Source organism: Heloderma suspectum, chromosome 4 (assembly GCF_057233095.1).
Source record: "Heloderma suspectum isolate Gila_16-S chromosome 4, 16-S_ref, whole genome shotgun sequence".
Taxonomy (NCBI): domain Eukaryota; kingdom Metazoa; phylum Chordata; class Lepidosauria; order Squamata; family Helodermatidae; genus Heloderma; species Heloderma suspectum.
The window spans coordinates 146,663,082-146,685,012 of NC_139461.1; the positions used below are offsets into that span (position 1 = coordinate 146,663,082).

Consider the following 21,931-nt stretch of genomic DNA (forward strand, 5'->3'; position numbering starts at 1 on the left):
ATAGCTATTGCTGGACAAATGTGTGAGAGTGTCCGAGTGACATTGAAAACCCCTTTGTAGATGTGATTTTTGAACTTCTTCCTTTCTGGATGGGAAACTTAACAGAATCCCAGTTCTATTTCAATAGCGCAATACCAGGTGCGGACACTCAACCTTGATGGATTGCTGGACAGGGTATCCGAAAGAGGACATGGCATCCTGATGAAACACAGGAGGAACTCCACTGAGCTCATCATGCTGATGCTGCACCAGGAAACCTGGGAAAGGTTCACTCTTCTCCACACATCCAGTGCTGGGTTGGCATGCTCAAGTCCTGGATCACAGTCACCTTAGCATTAACCAACTTGGCATTTAAAAGCAGCACATGCACGTAGCTAAACATGATGGTGGCGTTCAGACAAGCAGATATGATAATGGGGAAAGTCATTCTGGAAGAAGGCCAGAAAATAGAATAGCCTGTCATTATCTTAATTATTAGTCATTGGCTTAATTACATCTGGCCCATCTGACCTCCACCATTGCTTCCTCTGCTTCTTCCTGGGACCCTCAACCCAACGTGCTGGGCTCCCCAAAGACATTCTACAGGCAATGAACAAAGCTATAAAGCAGCATTAAAGGCAAATAAATATAAAGCTTTCTAAAAAGTTATTTCAGGAGTAGCATGTAACTAGGATAGTTGAAATTATAATCCATGTGGCTCCAAACTAGGGAAACCTTCAGACTTGTCCACCCCTGCAAGTCACATCCCCCCTTCATGCTGGAAAATACAGCTATCTGGTTAAGTCTGCCAGCTCTACTTTCACCAGGGTCAGTTCCACCCTTCCATCTCTCCTGAGGGAGCAATTTCAAAGATTTGAGCTACTGAGTCAGAATAGAAAAAGAGTTCCCCTTGCTAGGATCAACCTGCCAGTGGCTATCCACCATTTGTAGTGGTCCTGTGAAAAGTAGCTACCCCCTCTGGAAGCCGAAAAGGGGGTTCCCCAGGGGGTAGGATCTTTTCCACTGGTTGATGTTGGTTGCTGGCTCTTCAGTCCTCTGAATGGTGATGGCCTCACAAATCCAGACACATCTTGTTGATGGTGATCATCACACAATCAGTCTGACCCATATCCCAGCAAATGACCTATGGACAAATAGGTCCAGATAATGATCAGGACAGACTGCTTTGGTTACCTTGGTGGGTGACCGCCAGAAAATTGGATGAGAGGAGTGGAGCCCTCTTAGTCCTGGATATCTCAGTGGCTTTGGATACCATCAACCATGGTATCCTTCTGGACCACCTAGCGGGCCTGGGCCTTAGGGTGGCTCTAGTCATTTCTGTCCTGCCATGCTGTGTCCAGAGGTTGGTGCTGGGAGACTACTATCTTGTTCTATCTTGTCCCCTATGTTTCTTAATATCTACATGACGCCTCTGGGAGAGATCATCCAGAGCTTTGAAGTGAGGTTTCAACAATATGCTGATGACATTCAGCTCTATTACACTGACTTCCTTGATGTCATCTAACATCAAGGAAGGGGTCAATGCCTTTGGACTTTGCCTGAGTTCAATAATGGGTGCACAAGCTGAAATTAAATCTATACAAGACAGAGACATGCTTGGTCAGTAGAAAATCTGGCTTAGGGATCGGGATTCAGCCTGTTCTGGAAGGGGTTATGCCCCCCGTGAAAGGATAGCTTGGTTGTTTGTGAGTTCTCCTTGTTCCTGCAGTATCCATGGATTTTCATGTCCATGGTGGCAATGATGCCGAGGAATGTATGTGTACAACTATGTTTAACGCGCCAGCTGCAAGCTTTCCCACGTCAGTTTGACTTGACAACAGTTACCCATGCCTTGCTTTCATCATGTTTAGACAGTTGCAATGTACTCTACGTTGGGTTGCCCTTGAAGACCACCCAGAAGCTTCAGTTGGTGCAAAATGCAGCAGCTGAGCTGCTAACCAATGCACGATACGAAGATCATATAAATTCAGTGTGTTGGTTTTAACTTTTGAAGCCCTAAATGGCTTGTCTGTCTAAGGGACCACCTGCCTCATTATGAATCTGTTGGGTTAGTAAAATCTGCAGCAGAAACCCTTTTGAGGACACCCTCGCTTTGTCAGGCAAGTGTGAAAGGACTTCAGCATTGCTTCCAAACTGTGGCATGCTGTCCCTTCAGCTTTACAATTGGCCCCCACTTTTTCAACTTTTTGAAAAGGCGTCGAGGCATATCTTTTTGTCTTGTCTAAACGCTTCCCTTTTCTAGTATATGACCAAGTTATCTCATTTGATCCACCCAATTAGCATTCAGCTTTGGGTTGCTCCCCCTGCACTATTTCTGTAGGGATCTTAGGTTTTATTGTGCTGCTCTCTGGAATGTGCACGTACTAGAACAACATATGTGATTTGTTTGATGTTCTGAAGGCCCCTTAAAGTTGCAAGAATTTGCTTTGGAAGATCTTTTGTGCAGATGATATGCCAAAGGGCAATCTCTCAAAGTGCCATTTTCTGAAAGTTTTTATCAGCTGAAAAGAGTTGGGTCACAGTTGGGAGATTAACAATTGCTGTCTCTTTAAGAAGTGTCATCAGAAGACTTCTCCTGGCCAGTCGATTGACTGCTCAGAAGAGACCCTCAGATGGGTGTACCCAGCCATGCGTGGAAGAAGGGGGTCTGCAGGGGCTTCCTGTACCTGGAGGAGGGGAACAGGTTCCAAAGGTAGCAAGGTGGTAGGATTGCCACAGCAGTTGCTACTCCACTGATCTCACCTCCTCCTGCCTCCCATCCCACTTGCCTACTTTCCACTTGCCAATGGCCCCTTACTCCTGGCTGCAGTGGCTTCTGTAGCATCAGGCCACTGCCGCCATCACATAAGCAGTGCTGTGTCACCTCTAGCCTGGCTACCGCCCTTTCCAGCTAGCCGTTTCAGACTGGATCTGCTGAGAGCTGCCCCAACAGTGCAATACTCCCAGTTTCAAATTCCATAGGAAGCACGATTCTTGCATTGATCTGGCCCATCCTGTTTCTAACACCCCATCCCAAATTTATAATAAAAGAATTCATTCATTTTCGCATTTGTGTCAGCACAGCCCAGTGGTTGAAGCCCAGAGAGCTTCAGCTCTTGGGCGGTATAGAAATGTAGTAAATAAATACAGTAAAATAAATATGGCACCGGTAAAAATATCTGGAAATGGAGACCAAAGATAAAGCAAGTCTAGCTTTCCTCCATATTAGTAGTTTATTTGCACAAATGATCAGATATAAAGTATCGCTGAGGTAGACTTGAGTCTATCTTAATCCAGGGCTAATTATAAATAAGATAAAGGTTACATTAGGCCCAAAATCGAAAAGAAAGGAATGTATAAGGAGATTTGCTCCTTCCTCTCACCAGCCTCAGCCACCCATTTTTAGACATAGATGAAGTGGGACCCAGCAGTCACTTTCACCAATATTGGTGTAACAGGCGTGCAGTACTTATATGCTTTAAAAGAAAGAAATCCACAAGAAGATCTACATTCTCCTTACCATATTTCTCACAAGTGTGAATCACTTGTGTTTGTTGGAGTTGCTCACCAGCATTGGGCCATACAGTGATAGCCTGGATGGATGGTCATTCCCAATGCAAGCGCCAGGCTAGGCATGCTGGTGTTGTTAAAATGGACAGCCATGAGTGCTGGTGCTACACACACACACACACACACACACACAACTTGTTACAGACATTTTGCTAGTGAGTACCGTAGCGATGTTCACCATTTGATCATTCTGTGCGTAATTATGGTCACTGGCTCATTTCGGAAGGGTTGCTTCCCAATATCTGGATGTTTGGCAACACTTGTTGCTGAAACATGTTCTGAAGTTAAACAAAAATGGGCACAGCTTTTGCCAAAGAAAGAAGAGTCATGTTGCAGGCATCTGCCATTCTCAGCTGTACTATGAAGGGTGGCAATGTAGTGAAATAGATGGAACAGTGCCTGTGTCTGAATGCATGAGTGTAGATTTGTCACTTTTCAAAGGAGATGTTTATCCGTGTCTATGTCTGACTAATCCAGAGGATGACAAGCATATATTTGCTGCCTCAAACTAACACAAGTGCCTGCCTAGAGTTGTAAAGGCTGCTTCCTTCAACTGGCCTGCAGTCATCTTCCGTATACCAAGCATTCATGCTTCAGCTGGAAAGAGATTCATGGAGATGTCCACAGCGTTTACTACATAAAATAAAGTGAAGTTACTGTCTCAAGAAGCTGGCATGCCTGCTCTGCCCTAGTCCACAAACCCCAGTGGGCAGTGAGAGCAAGGTTTTAAGCCTGGGTGGTGCATTTGACCCTGCCTGCTCCACGTGCCAAGGAACATTCCAAACATTCATGTGCGGCATTGTTTCCTCTCCCCCAGAGCAACCTTGCCTCCTCCTCATAGCATCTACATAGCAAAAGACTAGAAGAAATATGCATCGCATGTCCAGAATCAGCCAGGACCTCGCTTGGGAGCCAGTGTGGCTTGGATCTGTTGGCTCTTTTCGTTTCAGTGAAAGAAGCAACAGACAGAAGTATGCTATTTACATTCTGAGCCGGGACATCCAAGGACGGCTGCTGTTAAGTCTCATCTGGGACAGACAAACTCCTCCACATGGTGTCTTTCCTCCTAAGGGGTGTGTAGCATGGAATGCTTTTGGCGGAATGCGTCAAAGAAAGAGAAGATCCCCCGCTTGCGCGCAGGGGCTCCACCGCCATTTTTCTGCAGGGAGCGCCCTGTGACAGGAAATGGGCACACTGGCAAGTCTACTGACACGGTCCTTTTCATCTTCAGGATCGAGCGGGAACCACTTCTGGATCTCATTTGTGATGCGGACGCCACTAAGCACTTCTGATACTGGACCTACCAGAAAACAAATACATCATGGTGAATTTACAGTGCAGAGCCAGTCAAGGCTCACAAAAACCCAATAGTTGTTATTGCTACTTCTTTCCTGGCATAAACCCTTTATATCTGTGGTGTAGGGGCAGTGCATTTACCCATATAAGAAAAGAGGCACCAGCACCATTGGTGCATATAGTGCATGGATGTTCATCCGTTTATCTGTAATCATAGGTTTCGGCACTCTTGACACTGCTGAGCAAACTCAGGTTTCAAATCGATGGGTAGTTGGACTGGTAAAACTCTGAACCTTGAAATGTGCAAGGCTAAGAGGCCTTCCAAAGGGTGGTTCTGTATCAGGTGAACAGCAGGGCTGGGCCAGGTGGGAAAGACAAAGAGCGTCATAAAATCCTGCTCAGGCAGGCCTACTTCAGCGTCTTGACATTTACCATGCATGCAGCCTGCACTGCTTCCGAGATGGTGCCAGCATCTGGCTCACACCAAAAAGCTGTGCACTGGAAACATTGTTGCCCCATGTCAGTGATGAGTGCAAACGTGTGGGCATCTTTCCCAATCCCAAGAAACGTCACGTAGCGGACCTGGCATTCCCAAATGCAGGGGTCTTCCTCCTCTTCAGCCTTAGAGAGCACAAAAGAATCCAGTCAGACTATTAGACTAAGGGCACCTCTACACCAGCCTAAAATCCTGCATCTGAAACAGGGCTTTCTGCTTCTGTCTTAAAGGCAAGATCACGACTCCCTTTTTCACGTGCTTCCATTTCTCCCACCCCCTTCCCCCTGAGTCTTCCATTATCTTTCATTGATCTCGCTCATCTTTTTGCCGCTTTTACTCTTTTCACGGAGGAAACTGCAGCGGAACACAACGGGGTAATTTGATAGCTCATTATCTGCGATCTATTTAAAAATGGAACAAAGGGCATTTAGTGCAGGAGACGCCCTGGAGGGTCACGGCATCATGTAAAGAGCCCGCAAACTTCTGTGAAGGAGCAATTTCAATCGCAGAATAAAAGCTCAGTGTGAAGGAGCCTTAAGGGTACATCTAGACCTGCACTCTTGTTGCACTGCAGTCCAGTTCTACCCTAGGTGCTAATCTTTGTGTGTTCCCCATACATGGATGCTTCCACATCCCAGAACTGTGGGCTCATTTTTAAAAAAAAATTCTTCCCCAAACCAAATACTCAGTTTGAGCTACTGAGCCTGTGCACACCCTAAGAAGTGGCCAAAGGGACTGAGAGCACCTTGGGACCGGATCACAACATAATCAGCTTCTAGGAGTCACATGTCATGGAAGAAAAGGAAAATTAATTTAGAGTGGTCAAAGCATTTCATATACGTTATTTTATGATAATCCTTACAACAGTGGGTTCCACACATTTTGGATGGCTTTGGCAGCCAAGCCATGATTTGTAATTGCTAAGACTTAGTGGAGCTTACTTCTGAGTAAACATGAACAGGATGGTGTTGTCAGGTTGCAATCCTATGCACACTTTCCATTAGGGCATACTTCTTAGTAAACATGCATAAAATAGCATTGTGAGGATATAATCTAGCCAAATTACACACTGCATTCACTCCCATTTAATTTAATGGGGTTCAAAAGCGTTTAGGTGTGACTGGATGTTGCCCTATCATCTGGCATACTGTATTTCCAATAAAACAATGTTCAACTACTACTTTTGCCTCACTAACACAGTGACCAGCTGGACTATCCCTAAGTTACCAGATTTAGGGCACAATCCTATGACATGCTGAGAGTTGTAGGACTTCTTTCTGATTAAACATAGGATTGCACCCTAACAGGAGGCAACTTTAGTCAACAGTAATTATGCAGCAAGCTATGATTATCCAATAGTTTCAAACTGTGGAAAGCAGCATTTGGACATCTTCCCGAGCCTTTAGTATCCAACAAATTGCAGAGCCAGATCTGAGCCTTACACATCCACAGAGAGCTCAGAGATAAACTAAGGAGTGGGAAATTGGTTCTTGAATCACTTGAGTTTATAGAAGGGCTGTGCTCAGATACTGGGTGAGAGGAGGAAGCTGCTGGCATGACCAGTGTCACAAGAAGCTTTACCTCAGTCTGGTCTGCTTGCATCACAGAGTCTGAAACAGTCAGGACAGATGGAGTCCACTGCTCATGGCCACGGTTACTCATCAGGTCTTCAATCGCATGATTTAGCACATCCATCCCTGATGTGGTGAGGCAAGAAAGAAATAGATGAGCCCAGTCACAATTGGACTGCTCCCTAGCCAGAGAATGGGTTCGCTCAAGACCCAGGTTTTGGGTTCCAGAAACAACTAAGTTGCTTTGACTGGAGTTAAGGATGTGCCGTTCAGAGAAAAAAAGGGACAAGGAGATACTGGGGACAGGGAGAGGTGTTCCGCAGAAGGGTGGCAAAAGAAGCCTTCGGTGTGATGGACAGGGTTGGAGTGCGCCCTCACCCACTCACAGCCCCTGGAATGTCGGGAAGGAGTAGGAAAAAAAGAAACCTGTCTGAGGATGAGTCGTTGGGGGAAGGCTGGCAAGAGAGCGACGAAAAGGAGGGAGGTTTAGAGCAAGAGGTTCAGGAATTCAGGGAAAGGACTGATACAAGTGTAGCCAAGTTAGCTGGGAATGTGTGGCAGTCGGCTCTTGTTGTGATCAAGAAAAGCCTGTAAATAAAGCAGGTTTTTGTTTCCTTGTTCATGTTAACCCTTTGCCTGAGCCTAGTCTGTCAGAGAACCTATTGGCTCCCAGCCACGCACCATCATAGGCATAAAGACACACCCGCTTGTCTATCTGACTAAGCACCTTATTCCCTTTAAGCAAAGCCCTGGGACAGGGTTAAGTAGAAGGGTTAAGATGAGGTAAACCAGGAGAAGGCTCAGTCACATTCAGGTCTGAGATAATTTTAGGAGAACAACAAGCGGTTTGAGACCAACAGCCCCCACCCCAAAAGAATGTTGAGCACACACATACACACCCCTCTAAGGTTTCCACTCCTTATCCGAAATGGCCTCCTGTACCTTTAATGGCTGCACAGTGTGGAAACCTCTGGTGGGTGGGACTTCCCCCTTCATACTGCCATAGCAATGGGAGTGTGTCGCACCTCCTGAATTTATTGGCAAGCAGCTATTAAAGGGCCAAACTACATGTTACATGGGAGATCTGCAAACTGACACCTTAATTTTTATTTTCTTAACTGAAATACAGCAGGCATGAAAAAGGAAATGGGTCTGCAGTCTCAGAGTCCCTTGCCAAGGCTGAGGCATTAGCAAGAGTACATCCAGTAAACACAGGAAGGCCTTGCAGGACCCCAACAGAGGATACCTTCAGAAAAGCTTTCTACACCTACTTAGCACAGGCTCTTAGAAACATCAAAACCAGCCTTCTGAACCTCACCCACTGAACACAGTGCAGCCCATCACACACAGACATGGCTTGCAGAATTCAAGGAAAGCTACATACCCATGGCTTTGGAAACTGGTAAGCTGCCGATATACACAGCATCATATTTCTGGACAGATTCTCTCAAGGCATCCAGAACGTCAACTGCTGGGAGCAAAAGACAGTGAGCACAGCCTTTCCGCTCAGCAAATCAATCCCAGGTCACTAGAGAAAAGGAGGTGCTGAAACATGGCAGCCAGGAGGAGCTTTAAGCCTTCCAGTCTGATCCAAAAGTAAGTCTCACTGAATTCAGTCATCTTTCAAGATTGCCATGTTATCAGACACTTCGTCAGACTGAGATGAGTGAGTTTCTGCAGGGGCTACCAAATTCTGCACTGGAAGGCATGTTGATCAGGGGCATGATCCAGACCATACCAGTTCCTCCCATATTTGAAAGTGATCTCAGAGTGCCAGAGGAGCTGTGTTCCCCCGCTGCCCAAGGCACAGAGGCTTCTCCCTGGCAGCAGCACTTCCTGTGCCTTCTGGTGGAGCAGTTGCGTCCTGCCATTCAGTGCCCCTCTAGGTTCCCACCTGCTTTCTGAATAGTCCTGAAAGTGAGTGTTGGTGTCTTGACATCCATTATGGTTTTTTTAAGAGGAGATAATGGCATCCCACAAATTCATTGTAATCACAGATCGGTTCATGGTGTACCCAAGATAGGGACCCTCAGACCCTCTCTGAGTGAGAGGCTCTGTCACATATGCCGCCCCATGAGGGCTGTCTTAGGTTCCACCCAAGCCCCATATGCATCAGTGGAACAGGTGTGCATATTTCCTATCCAACTCAGTGGGAGGCCAGTAAAATCAGCTTTAAGATGTATCAAACGTGGCCTTATGCTATTTGATTGTTCATCCTTATACAGGGTATTTCTTTCAGGGTAGGAGAAGCAGGCGATGATACTTTAGTCAAGAGCAGAGGAATCATTTCTTCAATTCTGGCATAGCAGGGAAGGGATGATGTGCAGATACATAGCCTGCTGTGCTCTGAAAAGGGACTTGATGAATTTCAAACCTTATTACCTTGCAGAGATGGGTCATCTGGCGTGATCGGTTCAAGGGTGACAGATCGAGTGAGGCAGTTACTTGCCACAGCTCGCTCAGCCATGATCTACAACACAGGGAGAAGCCATCACAGGTTGGGACCTGCTATCTAAACTCAGTGTGGTGACAAAAATCAGGAAGGAAGCTCCTCCTAGATGGTAAACCAGGAGAGGGCCAGCTGATGACAGAATATAGATGCAACAGTTCTCATCTCCAAGAGTATGGCCAGAAATCAAAATTCACATGGGAAGCCCCCTTGCTTTAATAAATGCAGTCTGATCTTATGCCTGTTTATGCAAAAGAAAGTCCAACTCATTCATAGAATCATAGAACAGTAGGGTTCGAAGGGGCCTATAAGACCATTGAGTCCAACCCCCTGCTCAATGCAGGAATCCAAGTCAAATCATCCCTGCCAGATTCAATAATTTTCAATAACTTACTCCCAAGTAAGCATGCATAGGACTGTCGCTTCTTTGTAGCTTTGCCCCTCCACCAGCAATGACTAGGGGACTAGTTCTGTTGAGTTCCATAAAATACAGAGGCCTGATGAGGGCATGGCTGAAAGAATTCTTTCAGGCCACCAGCCAACCAGGACAAAACCCCACTGGCTGACTCCTTGCAAAATGAGAGCAGGTTGCCCCAGATGCTGCCTGGTGTGGCACTGCAGGGGCTGCAGTGCTCTTCTTTCCTCCCGTGTGTGTGCGTGTACGTGTATGTAAAGACCTGTGCCACAAGTCAGGAGGGATACCTTGGAGCACATTTCATGCAGGGCCTTGGCAATGGCCTTGGCAGGCACATTGCAGTGGAAGACGTGGCACTTCAGCATACACGTGTCCTTGTCACTGGCCACGAAAGCAAAATCCCTGCAAGGAGAGGAGAGCCCAATAAGCAAGGGCAGGGCTCCAAGCACTGATCCTTGCTGCAGAAGGAAGAGGGGGCCTTACCTGTCCCTTAGTCAAGCACAGCATGTAGGGAAAGAGAAAAGGCTGGTTAAAGAAGAACAGCAGAAGGAGCAACCCCACTGATGAGCTGGGAAGGAGTTGTAATAGCATCTGAGAAGGGGAGCAAAAGGCTCTTTGCAGGGAACAGAAGAACTCCATGGGAAGAGGAGGACAGCGGTAAGGATGCCCCCCACTCCAAGACCATCCCACAGTGCCTTTGTGGTGCAATGCTAAGACGGGGAAGTTGCCCTCGCACTTAAACTCCAGCAGCAGGGCATCCCCTCCCCTCCCCCGGGGAAAGGCCATGGCTCACCTGCCGTTGTTGCAGCCTACGCCCCAGACACGGATATCGATGAGGGGCTGGCAGTGGATGAGGCTGTGGTCCAAAGGGTCCACTAAGCTCATTGTGTCCTTCTTCAGGATCATCACCATGTTTTGGCCCTGCGAGGGGAGACTAAAGGACTGTGACTGGGCCACAGCGTGGGAATAGAAGAACCCTTCCACAGGCATCTCCCAACAAGAGCTACAATGACCTCCCCTTCATGAGGAAGGACTGGGGCTGGGATGTGAATGAAATATTTATCCTGGACCCAAGACCATCCACAAAGATACAAAAGCCTCCTTAAGACTCATGATGTGGCATCGTCCTGTTGTTTCTCGATTCTGGACAGAGGTCATTGTCCATATCAATTTGGTCCCAGAAACAAGTTGAGATTAATGGACAAAATAGCATTGACAGGAAACCTCCCTATTGTATGCAACCTTATCCCAGAGCAGCAGAAATTAATTTCCTGTGCCCCGTTGGTTGCCAAACGCATTGTTTTATAAGTAAACAGAATCCAACAATCCACCCATGGACAGAAGACCTACCCTTGTTTGACACACATGCATATGTCACAGATCACAGAAATTAGATGCTTACCAAGTTTGCTATACCAAACTTTATGCTTGACATTTTGCTTATGAAACCCCCATAAACTGAAAATGAAGAAAACTTATAAACACCGACCTGTGCCATGCCACCCTCCTCTCCCTGTCAGCCTTTTTGTTTGACTTTTTGTTGTTATGTCTGTATTTGTTGTATTGATATACGCCAAGAACAAAACTGAATCAAATATTAATATACCGAAGCCATTCAACAGTGCCTAATGGCTTCTGCCTGTGATGAAATGAAAGGAAGGGAATACTTTATATGTATCTTCAGTGACTGTACAGGAGGAGCAAGAATGGCGGCACCTAGCAGTGGATGCCTGTGTCCATGATGAGGGAAGAAAGGGAGCAAGACAGTACCTAGGCCCAGTGTAGCAATGGCTGCATTCAGCAAGATGGCCACTGGAAGTCCATGAGGGAGGAGAGGTGCCAGGTGATGAGCAAATCTTTCCTCCCTTGGGTTCTGTCCCTATGGCACTCACCTCGCCCCATCTGTCAGCAGGGTCCCAATTGTCACACTTGGCTTGAGAGAGTTGCTGGATGCAATTATTCACTGCAATGCTGCTTTTACCAGGAGCCAAGTCGTCTTCGGGGATCTCCACCCAGCCTAAGGAACGCACAATGAAGCACTGGCAAGAGAGACAGACAGGATCACCATAAGGCACGTCTCTGGCCTCCTTAGCCCGTGCCCAACTACATTGCCCTGCCCATGTTCTGCCTTTCTGTGGAAGTCTGGGCTAACGTGGAGAACAGCAGCTGCCCCTTCCTGTTTTGACTACCAGCAATGCTGTTCCACAGATCTGGTCAGGTACCACAAATCTAGCCATCCTAACACTCTGGGTATCTCCATCCAATCTCCCCACTGCCGCCGCCACAGAGACCCATCAGTTTACTATCCTTGCTTTTCATTAAAACTTCTATATTCCTTTGGCCAAATAAGGACTGCCAAAGTGGCTTACAGTTATAATTACTATGTACACGACTAATACAATGGATCCCCAAATACTTGCTGCTGGTCCTGGAGAAAGGGATGCTAATATTTTAAAATAATGTTAAAAGGGTTATCATTAAATGTAAAAAAAAACACCCCACCTTGGGCAGTATCCAATACTTCTCCCATGCTAGTGCAGCCTACCACTAGCACAATGGGAACCTAGCAGTTCCCGAAGCAATCCGAAACAAGTGGAAGCGTTAACGTCCAGAACAGCACAGGTCAGTGGAGCTCACAGAAGGCAGCACTGCTGACCATCCCATTCTGGAAACAAGCATTTCTACTCGTTTCCAGGCTTCCTTTACGTGGGTCACGTGAGCACAACTGAACCAGCAGAGGCGCAGCAGCAGTACTGAGCACTGCCCGTATCACTTATAATTTATAGTTAATTAATGTATTAAATCTACATAAATCTGCACACAAATAAAGCAAATGGGATTTACATTAGTCATGACTAATTTAAGATTCATTCATTTCAGTGGGTCTACCCTACATAGGACTAACACTGGATATTACCCAATAGTTTTGATTTTAAAAAGCATACTTTCTTCATTTGTGGATGATACATATATGTTTTTAGATGATGCAGCAGGCACCATCTTAGAAAAGGCATTCCCTATTGTGCGTGAGTTGTTAATGCCTCTTGTAAGATGGCACGTGTTGACCGCAGTTTGTTTGTGTATATACACAATTTAAAAAAAGAAATCTAATTGTCTTTCATGATCAAGTGGGACATCGTTTTAGCAAATGAAGAGGTTTCTAATCACAGTTAGTAAACTGTATTGCAGCCCTAATTATAACATGTAAAATCATATTTAATTTAAAAATATTTTGACCACTTTAATTTTTTCTTGATCTGCTTTAATTGGGGCGGGTACATTGTTCTTATATTTTGCATTATACACCAGTATATAATTAAAACAATGAGAGCCAGGAGGAGCTGACACAACTTGAGAATCAGTGTGGTGTAGTGGTTATTCCTGAACTGAGACTCAGGAGATCCGGCTTCTAGTCCTCCCTTGGCCATCAGGCTCACTGGGTGACGTTGGGCCAGCCGCTCTCTCTCAGTCTGACCTGACTTACAGGGTTGTTGTGAGGATAAAATGGAGAGGAGGAGAATGAACTCCACCTTGGGCTCCTTGGAGGAAAAGCAGGATATAAATGTGACAAATAAAACAACTAAACAAACAAACGTAGAGCTGGGCAGCGTAGCTGATGGCACCTGTGTTTTCTCATATTGTTTTGGGGAGAAAAGGGGCCAGGGGATTCGGGATAGTGGAGAGGGCCACAAAGTGACTGGAAGGACATTAGCAAGACCACTTCATCTGTACTGGTTACTCATTTACACCCTCCAACCATATGAACAAAAGAGTGGTTCAAACCTACTAAGGCTGTGATCCTGTAGTCCCTTCCCTGGGAATACCTATTGCTTCTGAGTAGTCATGCACAGGATGCACTGCAAGGGATATTGGAAATGCACCATACGATGCTGAGTGGGGATTCTAAGCAGCTGCAGTGACTGGCAGAGCAGTCCCAGAAGGTGGCACATTCCTGCTTCTCCAAAATAAGAGTCTCCTGGGTTCCAAAGAACAGCCTGGCGACATGTGCCAAACTCACAGAGGGGGCAGCTTCCTATAGCTGCCCCCAAGGAAGGGCCTTACCTATGCTGGGCTCATCCCCCTTGTCCCAAAGAAAGTCAGGTGGCTGAGCTAAGTGCCCCCTGTGTCCTCCACCTCACCTGACTGTACCTTGGAGCCAGGCTCTGTGTGGCCGTGATGATGAGGCTCCTCCCCATGCCAGGCCAGTGACGTCCTGTGACAGGGAAACAAGCATAGCAGTGACATGGAGTTTCTCAGCCACATGGCACAAGCTTAGTGGGCTTCTGTTCAGCCCCAGAACACACCCCAGGCAAGGGCAGGGTGGCAACCTTGGATCTCATCACTATTCCAACTCCTTAGAAAATCATGGGGTTTCATGTACTCAGTTTCCCCTGGATCCAGTCAAAGACTGGTCAGCTCCTACCCCATGCAAGTGACTTGCAGGTGCTAAATACACTTGGCCTGCACCCTTCCATCCCAAATTGCCTTTCACTTTGCTAAGGAGTCTCTCCCTGGTGTAAAGACAGCAGGAAACAGCTGGCAGACTAGGATGGAGACAGGAGTGAGATTCCTTTATAACTAAAAGGAGACAGACCAAAGGCTTGTGAGACAGGAACAAACCTGCTACCCTCTGCATATGCACAGATCTGGGTTACTTGTGAGATCAGCAGAGGAGGACATGACTAGACCCCAGATACTTCTTCCACTTTCCCTCAGGCGAGACGTGCCCAAGTGCCTTGGCGAAATGGTCTGTGCAGACAAGCCTACCTTCTGGGTAGTGATGCCATCGGACTTGGGATAAGTCCCTCCCTCAGCATAGGCCTTCCTGCAGCAGCCTGGAGGTCCTGAATAAAGATACAGAAGCAGCTCAGTTCCTGCAGGCAGAAGGCCAACATGGGGAGGTGGGGGCGGATGGGAGGTGATACCATCTCTGTTAGCGCTGAGGGTTCTGAGCAGGACATTGCAGAGACCAGAGTGCTGCTCCCCTCCCAACCAATCTGCATTGCATACGCATTCATCATGCATCTCAGGTAGCAAAAGGATCGCAAGTGGAAAGGGCTTGGAAAGACCCTTCCTGGGACCCGGGAGAGGGACTGTCTGACTAAGTGGACAAGGCCGGGCTGCAAAGACCTGTTGTCTGGCTCAGTCCAAGGCAGCTTCATAGGTTCATACGGACCTAATGCAGGTGGCTCCTTCTTCCCACACTTCTTGGCAATATATGTAAAGAACCTTACTGGGCTGCTCTGTTGGTTCCAACTGGACCAACAATTTAGCAAGGGGTTCTTACTCAGCCAGAATCTATATCATCATTCCCCCTAACAGAAAAAGTGTGGGTGGTCAAGTATCTTATCAGTTTGGAAGCGAAGCCCAGCTACCCAAGAATAAGGTATCTACATCCTCTCGGCCTCTCTATGTATGCAGAATTATACTTTGTAGATTAAAAGAAAAAGTTTTTACAATCCCAAATTAATCCTGCGAGTTCCCAGGGCTTATGGAATGTTGAAGGCACAGAGTTAAGAAAATAGTGGAATGACTCACTGACAAGAGAAGGAATTTCCAGTTCTCACTGAATGCCAAAGACAGGAACTCCTGTCTTTGCTGCTACCTTTGGGGGTTTGGGGGGCAGGCGGGGGTGAAACATGTTCCTGTCCAAACACAGCTATGCCAAAATCTTGGATTTTTCCATTGTTTTCTATGGGCAAATCTTACTTCCATCCTGGGGCAAGAAAAAAGGATTAAAGAAACCAGGTATCAGGAAGGCTGTAGCCCTGTTCAGGCATTCTAAATCTTATACTAACATGTGAGGAGGGGCAGCAAGCATGAGCATACTGCCTCCGCCTCCTCCATCATGGTTCTCGTCACCCTCGTAGGGAGAACAGACTTCTTCAGCAGGGAGTCTTTTGTATTCTTGGAGGCTCCCTGTACAATGCAGAACCCTCCTTTTTAAAGGTTCTACACTGTGCAGAGAGCTTCCATGGATACACAAAGCTCCACACTGCAGAATTTTACCCTGAACGCAGGGAGGGTTACAAGAACAGTGACCGTGTGTGTGTATGTGTGTGTGTCTAGCATGCTCATTCTGTCTCCCACTTTCCGTGTTAGTGTAAATAAGATTTAGAATGCCTGAGAGCTTGTGAGAATGTAGAAATTCAGAGGCCCAACCCTATACATGTCACTTCAGCAGTAAGTCCAAGTGAGTTCAGTGAGACTTAGGGCCAGGGAGAGAAAGGGACACAGACCATGAAGTTAAAAAAGCGCTCCTCCCTACATTATACACCCCCCACCCCCGCTCTATAGCAATGAAATATTTGGGATTCAGGGCTGGCAGCCAGCCAGCTCTGTCACTGGATCTTTCAGCATGATAGAGCACAGCAGGGAAAGGACTTTGGGCAGGAGGGCACCAATGCTCACCATATTTTGAAGCAAGTGCGGTAATACACGTTACCATCTAGAAGACCTTTAGGTCCACAGCCTAAAATTACCTAACTGCACTGTTGTCCTCAGCAAGCCCAAAATGACACACCAGTTCCTAGCTGTCCAGAGGACATTTTGTTTGTTTTCTTCTAAAAAGTAAAGGCTATCAAGGTTTCAGAAATAGATGGACTGAGCTAAGCCTTAATGAAAAGCAGTTTGGTACCCCAATAGACAAGCCGACTTTAGTGCATGGATAAAAAGAGCATTATGACAAATCAATAGGTTTTAGCATTGATTACACTGAATTTATTTTATCCTGGGCATTCACAGTACCTTAGTAGATCGCCTCTGCTTATGCTGATTAATACTGCATTTCTAACCAAACATGCTTGGAAGTCCCACTGAAATCAGTCCAGGTACACATCTTTAGGATCCTGTGTAACACTTCCTTCTGATGGGTTATTTTTCAGCTTAAACACCATGGAAAATGTAGCTATAATGTTCTCACTCTCCACAGTTGTTTGCCCAGCCAAGTGACCGAGCTGACTCCACTCCACAATCAGGCCTTCCAAATGTTACCAGTCTTTGGTATCCACTTTGAAAACCTGGCGATCTGTCTTGCCCAGTAAAGCCAAGAAGATCACACAGAAACATTTGCACATACAAATAGTGCTGAGTGGGGCTGAACTGACAGCTATTTGTTAAAATTTGCCACAGTGCTCTACATGTCTGCCACTGTAAGAGATGTGTGAGTTGGTATTTCTTGTTACATGTAAAGAAAAGCCCCAGTGATTGATACATTGGAATCAGCCTTAATTCAGGCGAGAGCAACAATGGATTCTTGGCATTACTGTTCATGTGGATAGGACTGATCCTATGCAAAAGGCTTTAGAATCTCAATACCGTTTCTGGGAAAGCAGCTTGTGTGCTGTATGCCAGGCCAGAGGTGCAGGATGGGTGTTGCCACTGGGTGGTACCCGTGGGCACATGCCAGTAGTAGGTCCCCGAGGAGTCATGGATTTTCCTCCATCCTGGGGGAAGATCAAGATCAGCCTCCAGATTCTGGTCATTCCACAGGTTATCTAAGGAGAGAGGGTACAATCAATGAGGGAAGAGTAAGTTTTATTTCAAAGAACTTACAAATTCTACAGAAATATGATAGTATAACCATGTTAGCCTTCTGTTTACAAATTCAAGGGTTACATATAGTACAATTATAGACTAAGGGCCTGTTCACATGCACATGGGAGGAGGGTGGTTAGAGTAACTATGGAGGGGAGGGAGCGAAACAATGACACAAGGGCCCGTCACACGACCAGGAACTACATGGCATCGTGTGGTTCCACTAATCCCACCTTCTGTCGTTACCTGGCGATATTGCTGGGGTGGTTAGCGTGCATCCCGACGTCCTCCGCACCACGAACAGGTGCCTGGTGGCTGCTCCGGTGGCTGAAATGACCGCATGACCATAGAGAAAGTCTCCAGCAGCTAGAGTGTGACCTGCAGTGGTGGACGCTCTAGCCAGCAGACGCTATGGTCATGGCCTGGAAGCTAGTCAGATGACACGGTAAGCCACCCCAGGGCCCCTTAACCCTTTTGCAGGGGGGTGGTTAGCAGGGGTGGCTTACTAACCATGAGGAACGTAGTTTTCTCCACCCTGACACACAAAGCCACCATGGTTAGCAGAAATTCCCTAACCCCATGGCTTCATGTTACATGTGAACAGGGCCTAACTGTTTTAGAGACATTTGACCACCCACACTTTTTTTATTAGAGGGAATGATGATACAGATTCTCAATGCCTGCAGCTCCAGTTATAGCATCTGATGAAGTCAGTTGTAACTCACGAAACCTCATGCTAATTTATTAAACTATCTGAACAACTAAAACAGAGAGCAATTCTATCTCCCCTAGACACCGTCTTCCCAGCTCCAAGCTCAGAGATAGCGCTACGAGCCGGTAGCCGGGAATCCATACTCCCCACCCCCTCCCCTCATAGTTGGGCGGAGAGAACCGCGGCAGCTGCCCCTCCGTGCCTATCCATGCTTGCAACACGGACAGGGCGAGAAGGGGGCGGAGACCGCAGAAGCTGTTTTGGACAGCTTCCTATGCGGTCTCCAGCTCCATTCCCGACCCCTCCCCAAAGCCGTGCTTAGACACCCCCAGTCAGGTGCCTAAGGCAAACTGCAGGGCAGCTGGAGCATGGGAGGAATCCTCTCCTCCGTGCTTCAGCCTCCCTGGACTGGATAGGCAGTTGCCTCCAGCTTCAGAGGAAGTCGGAGGTTACTGTCTATCTCAATAGGATTGTACCCTTAGTCTATATTTGTGCTACACTTAACCATTGAATGTGTTTACAGAAATAAGAGAAGGAAGGAAGGTCGAAATGCCACATTCTCTGTTTCCCTGATTGTAAGGGTACTTCCAAATGCAAGACTCCTTGCGCCACAGATCAGAAGCCATTGTGTGGCTATTCCATCTTCCTGAATGGATTTTCTGCAATAAGAAAAAAGACAGAAGTAGTGGGAAAACAAGGGAGGGTTATGAGTAGAAGATGTCATCATCTGGGCCTCTGGTAGAATTCCATGCGTAAGGCAGAGTGACGGTGTGATAAAACCTTGTCTGGAGGTATGCTCTGTTGTCATTATACCTATTCCTGATTATGTGGTATCTGCTCTGTTTCTAGTTCTGGAGATAGCCTCTTTGTTGTTAATATGTTGTATAACCAACTGTTTTAATGGCGAAGGGGGAAATCCAGATATATGATCTAAACAATTCCATCTTCAGTTTAAGTTGATTCTCCCTTGACCTACCACCATAGGCTACTGAGAATAGCCAGTTTCACTTTATTTTGAACTACCTTTTATATATCCCATTCTGCACTCAACCAGTTCATATTTTCTGCAGTTAAGATTTTGCTGAATCTTTGTGGAATTTTACCTTATTCTTAGGTTGGGGAAGGCTGGTCCACATGCTTCCATCGATTCATGCACATGCAAGAGAGTATTTCTGAGTCATCTGTCCAGTCCAGTCCTCAATGTGTAGTCTAAACTAAATGCAATTTTCAGCCAGGATTGACCCCATGTTCCATCCTATATTTCCAAGGGGAAAACAACTTGAAGCCCTCCTCTCCCGAGTCAGCTAATGGAGTCAGCAAAAGCAAAGTATGTAGCAATATTACACAGTGGGATGTTCAATCTCGAGTAGAATACTCAGCATTGTAAGGAGATGAAATCGATACCCACAAGCCAATACTCAGGCTGTCAGCAGAAGCCTGCAATTCCAACATTAGATCTCATGAGCTAAATGCACACTAAACTCTTATGGGGAGCTCTGAACGTGGAGGTCTAGTGAGGTTATGCACTCAAATACAGCTGAGAGCTGCAACACTATCTTCAGGTTTTTTTTCATCCCTTAAGGCAAGCACTAAAGTTCACCTTTCATTAATAGCTTTTTAAAAAATGCTATCAGCAGATTTTCTGTGCTTGCATTGGCACTCCAGACATCTGAGACTAAGGAGGACAGATCCTGTACCTTTGGGATGGTGTAAAAGCTGTAACAGAATGGGCTGGAACGGCCCCTTTATATTAAAAAAAAGCACACCAAAAATAGTGTCATGTATTAGAAACACTTGAGAACAATATTTTAGGACTAAAACCTTTGCAATATTATATTATTATTAACCCCACAATGCCTGGAACACATCTGGAACAGAAAGGAATGGCCCAGAATGGACACTTCCAAATGAGTGAAAGCAACCAAACTCACCCGTCACACATAACTCTGCGGCAGGGATGCAGCAAGCCACAAAATATTCACAGAAACCATGTTCCGATAACCATTCCAGGCAAAAATCTGAATTGAAGAAAAGCACCCCGGAAGAGCAACTTCCAAGTGAGCCAAATCAAGCAAACCCACCAGTGACACGTTACTAGATGGAGCAGATGTAATAAGCTCCAAAACCTCCACAGAAATCACATTTCAATAGCTGTTCCGTGCCATAGTCTGTGTTGTTGTTCAGACGTTCAGTCATGTCCGACTCTTCGTGACCCCATGGACCATAGCACGCCAGGCCTTCCTGTCCTGCGCTCTCTCCCGGAGCGTGCTCAAATCCATATTCATTGCATCGGTGATGCTATCTAGCCATCTCATCCTCTGCCATCCCCTTCTCCTTTTGCCTTCCCAAACAATTTAACTTTCCACTATCTGACTGACATGCAGAGGGAAAGATTAAGGTGACATGCTGCAATTGTTTTCAGTGGTAAATTAGACAAATATAACATTGGTTGGCTTAATTGTAGACACATTTAATTTGATTATGACTGCAGTTTACTCTTCCATCAACTAGGATGTTAAAAGGTCTCCAGACTATTGCCCAGAATGGCTATTGAAACGTGGTTTCCAAAACAGGATTACACCAGGTTCCTGTAAAATCTTTCAGTGAATGACTTTTGGATAAAGATTTTCAGAAATACTTTTTTGAATATACTTTTTGATATAGATGTTTAAATTTTCCATTACATGTAAAATACTACATTAATATTGTTTTTTCACATTTATATTATTTCTGTTTAAGCACTAATTATTTTCACTAAAATAATAAATCAGTAAAAATTATAAATGATTTAATGACTTTGCCATTTTAACTCGTAAATTAAAATTTTATATTGAAGAGTGATACAAAATGAAAATAAAAATTAATTTAAAAAATAAGTTCCTATAATTTACACCATCGTTAACACAAATTCTGATCAGGATCTCATGACATCGAGAGACCACACTGCAATAGCTGCAGCCCACCAAACTTACTTTGCAGTGAAAGCATGCTAGGAGCTGTATAGACTGCAGAGACGCAACTTCCCTTTGCATGTAATGTACAGTGTATCCTAGATGGGCAAAGCCAGGGAGTGGTTTAGGAATGTGAAACTGGAAAACACCCTAAAGAACACAGCTTTCATGACCAGCAACAATAGAGGAGCCTACTTACCCTTGCTCCCTGCTTTCCTGGGAAATGGATGTGTGGGCACCAGAGCCAAAAGCAAAGCTACATGTCTAAACATGCAACCTGGTGTTTTTCTGTAGGACTTCCAGAAGCAAGTCTATAACTGTAACTGCATCTACCCCAGTGCACACAGCTAAAAATACTCAAAGGTCAGTCTGACCCTTCTGCTGTATTATCCTGTTGATTTTCCCAGAATGGAGGGGACAGAATAATCCATCACTTGCAATTCAGTTACATACTGCAGGCCCTGCTGTCTCTGGCTGCCAAGCTGCTGGCAGCATTCTATTTAATCAGGTCTTGCCATCCTTTGGAGCCGCTCAACCAGCTCCAGAGGAAGCAGCACAGCAGGCGACACTTTCTGCACAGAGGGATCAGAGCAAAGAAGCCCTGACTGAGCCACGTCCTTTCCACACGTATGCACACGCACACATGCCTCTTTGCTGACCGTGCTAGCAGTTTAGCAAAAGACAAAAGACTGTGTGTATGGGTGATGGCCACCACATGCAGGCCAGGTGACATTACTCTCCACATGAACATTCTCCAGGTGGCAAGCTGGACACTTTTCTCTACTGCACAAAGCAATTCCTGTGCTCATCTTTGTGGGAAGCTGCTGGATGTCAACACTTGACATGTTGAGGCAGTTGCTATGGGGAACGAGGTAAAACAACCTCCAAGTAGCAGCCATTTTGTCTGCCTCAGACCGGACTAAATGTAACTGACTGTGTACACCATGCATTATTCT

The 21,931-nt window shown here is 46.0% G+C and overlaps 1 protein-coding gene across 2 annotated transcripts; it reads right to left on the bottom strand.

The window, feature by feature from the left end:
• Nucleotides 1-3,190: 3,190 nt before the first annotated feature.
• APBB3 (amyloid beta precursor protein binding family B member 3) lies at nucleotides 3,191-21,447 on the bottom strand. 2 transcript variants are annotated; one of them, XM_084850884.1, is made up of 12 exons: nucleotides 21,175-21,447; nucleotides 17,094-17,272; nucleotides 14,544-14,620; nucleotides 13,926-13,989; nucleotides 11,669-11,815; nucleotides 10,570-10,697; nucleotides 10,064-10,178; nucleotides 9,295-9,382; nucleotides 8,297-8,380; nucleotides 6,923-7,038; nucleotides 5,278-5,466; nucleotides 3,191-4,849 (listed from the first exon to the last, which is right to left on the bottom strand). In XM_084850884.1, exons 1-12 carry the CDS (start codon nucleotides 21,245-21,247, stop codon nucleotides 4,616-4,618), a joined length of 1,494 nt encoding a protein of 497 aa, XP_084707010.1. In that variant the 5' UTR covers nucleotides 21,248-21,447; the 3' UTR covers nucleotides 3,191-4,615. The 2 variants fall into 2 exon arrangements, with proteins under 2 accessions (XP_084707010.1, XP_084707009.1); XM_084850883.1 differs by having other exon boundaries at nucleotides 3,192-4,849; nucleotides 8,297-8,383.
• Between the last annotated feature and the right edge of the window lie 484 nt (nucleotides 21,448-21,931).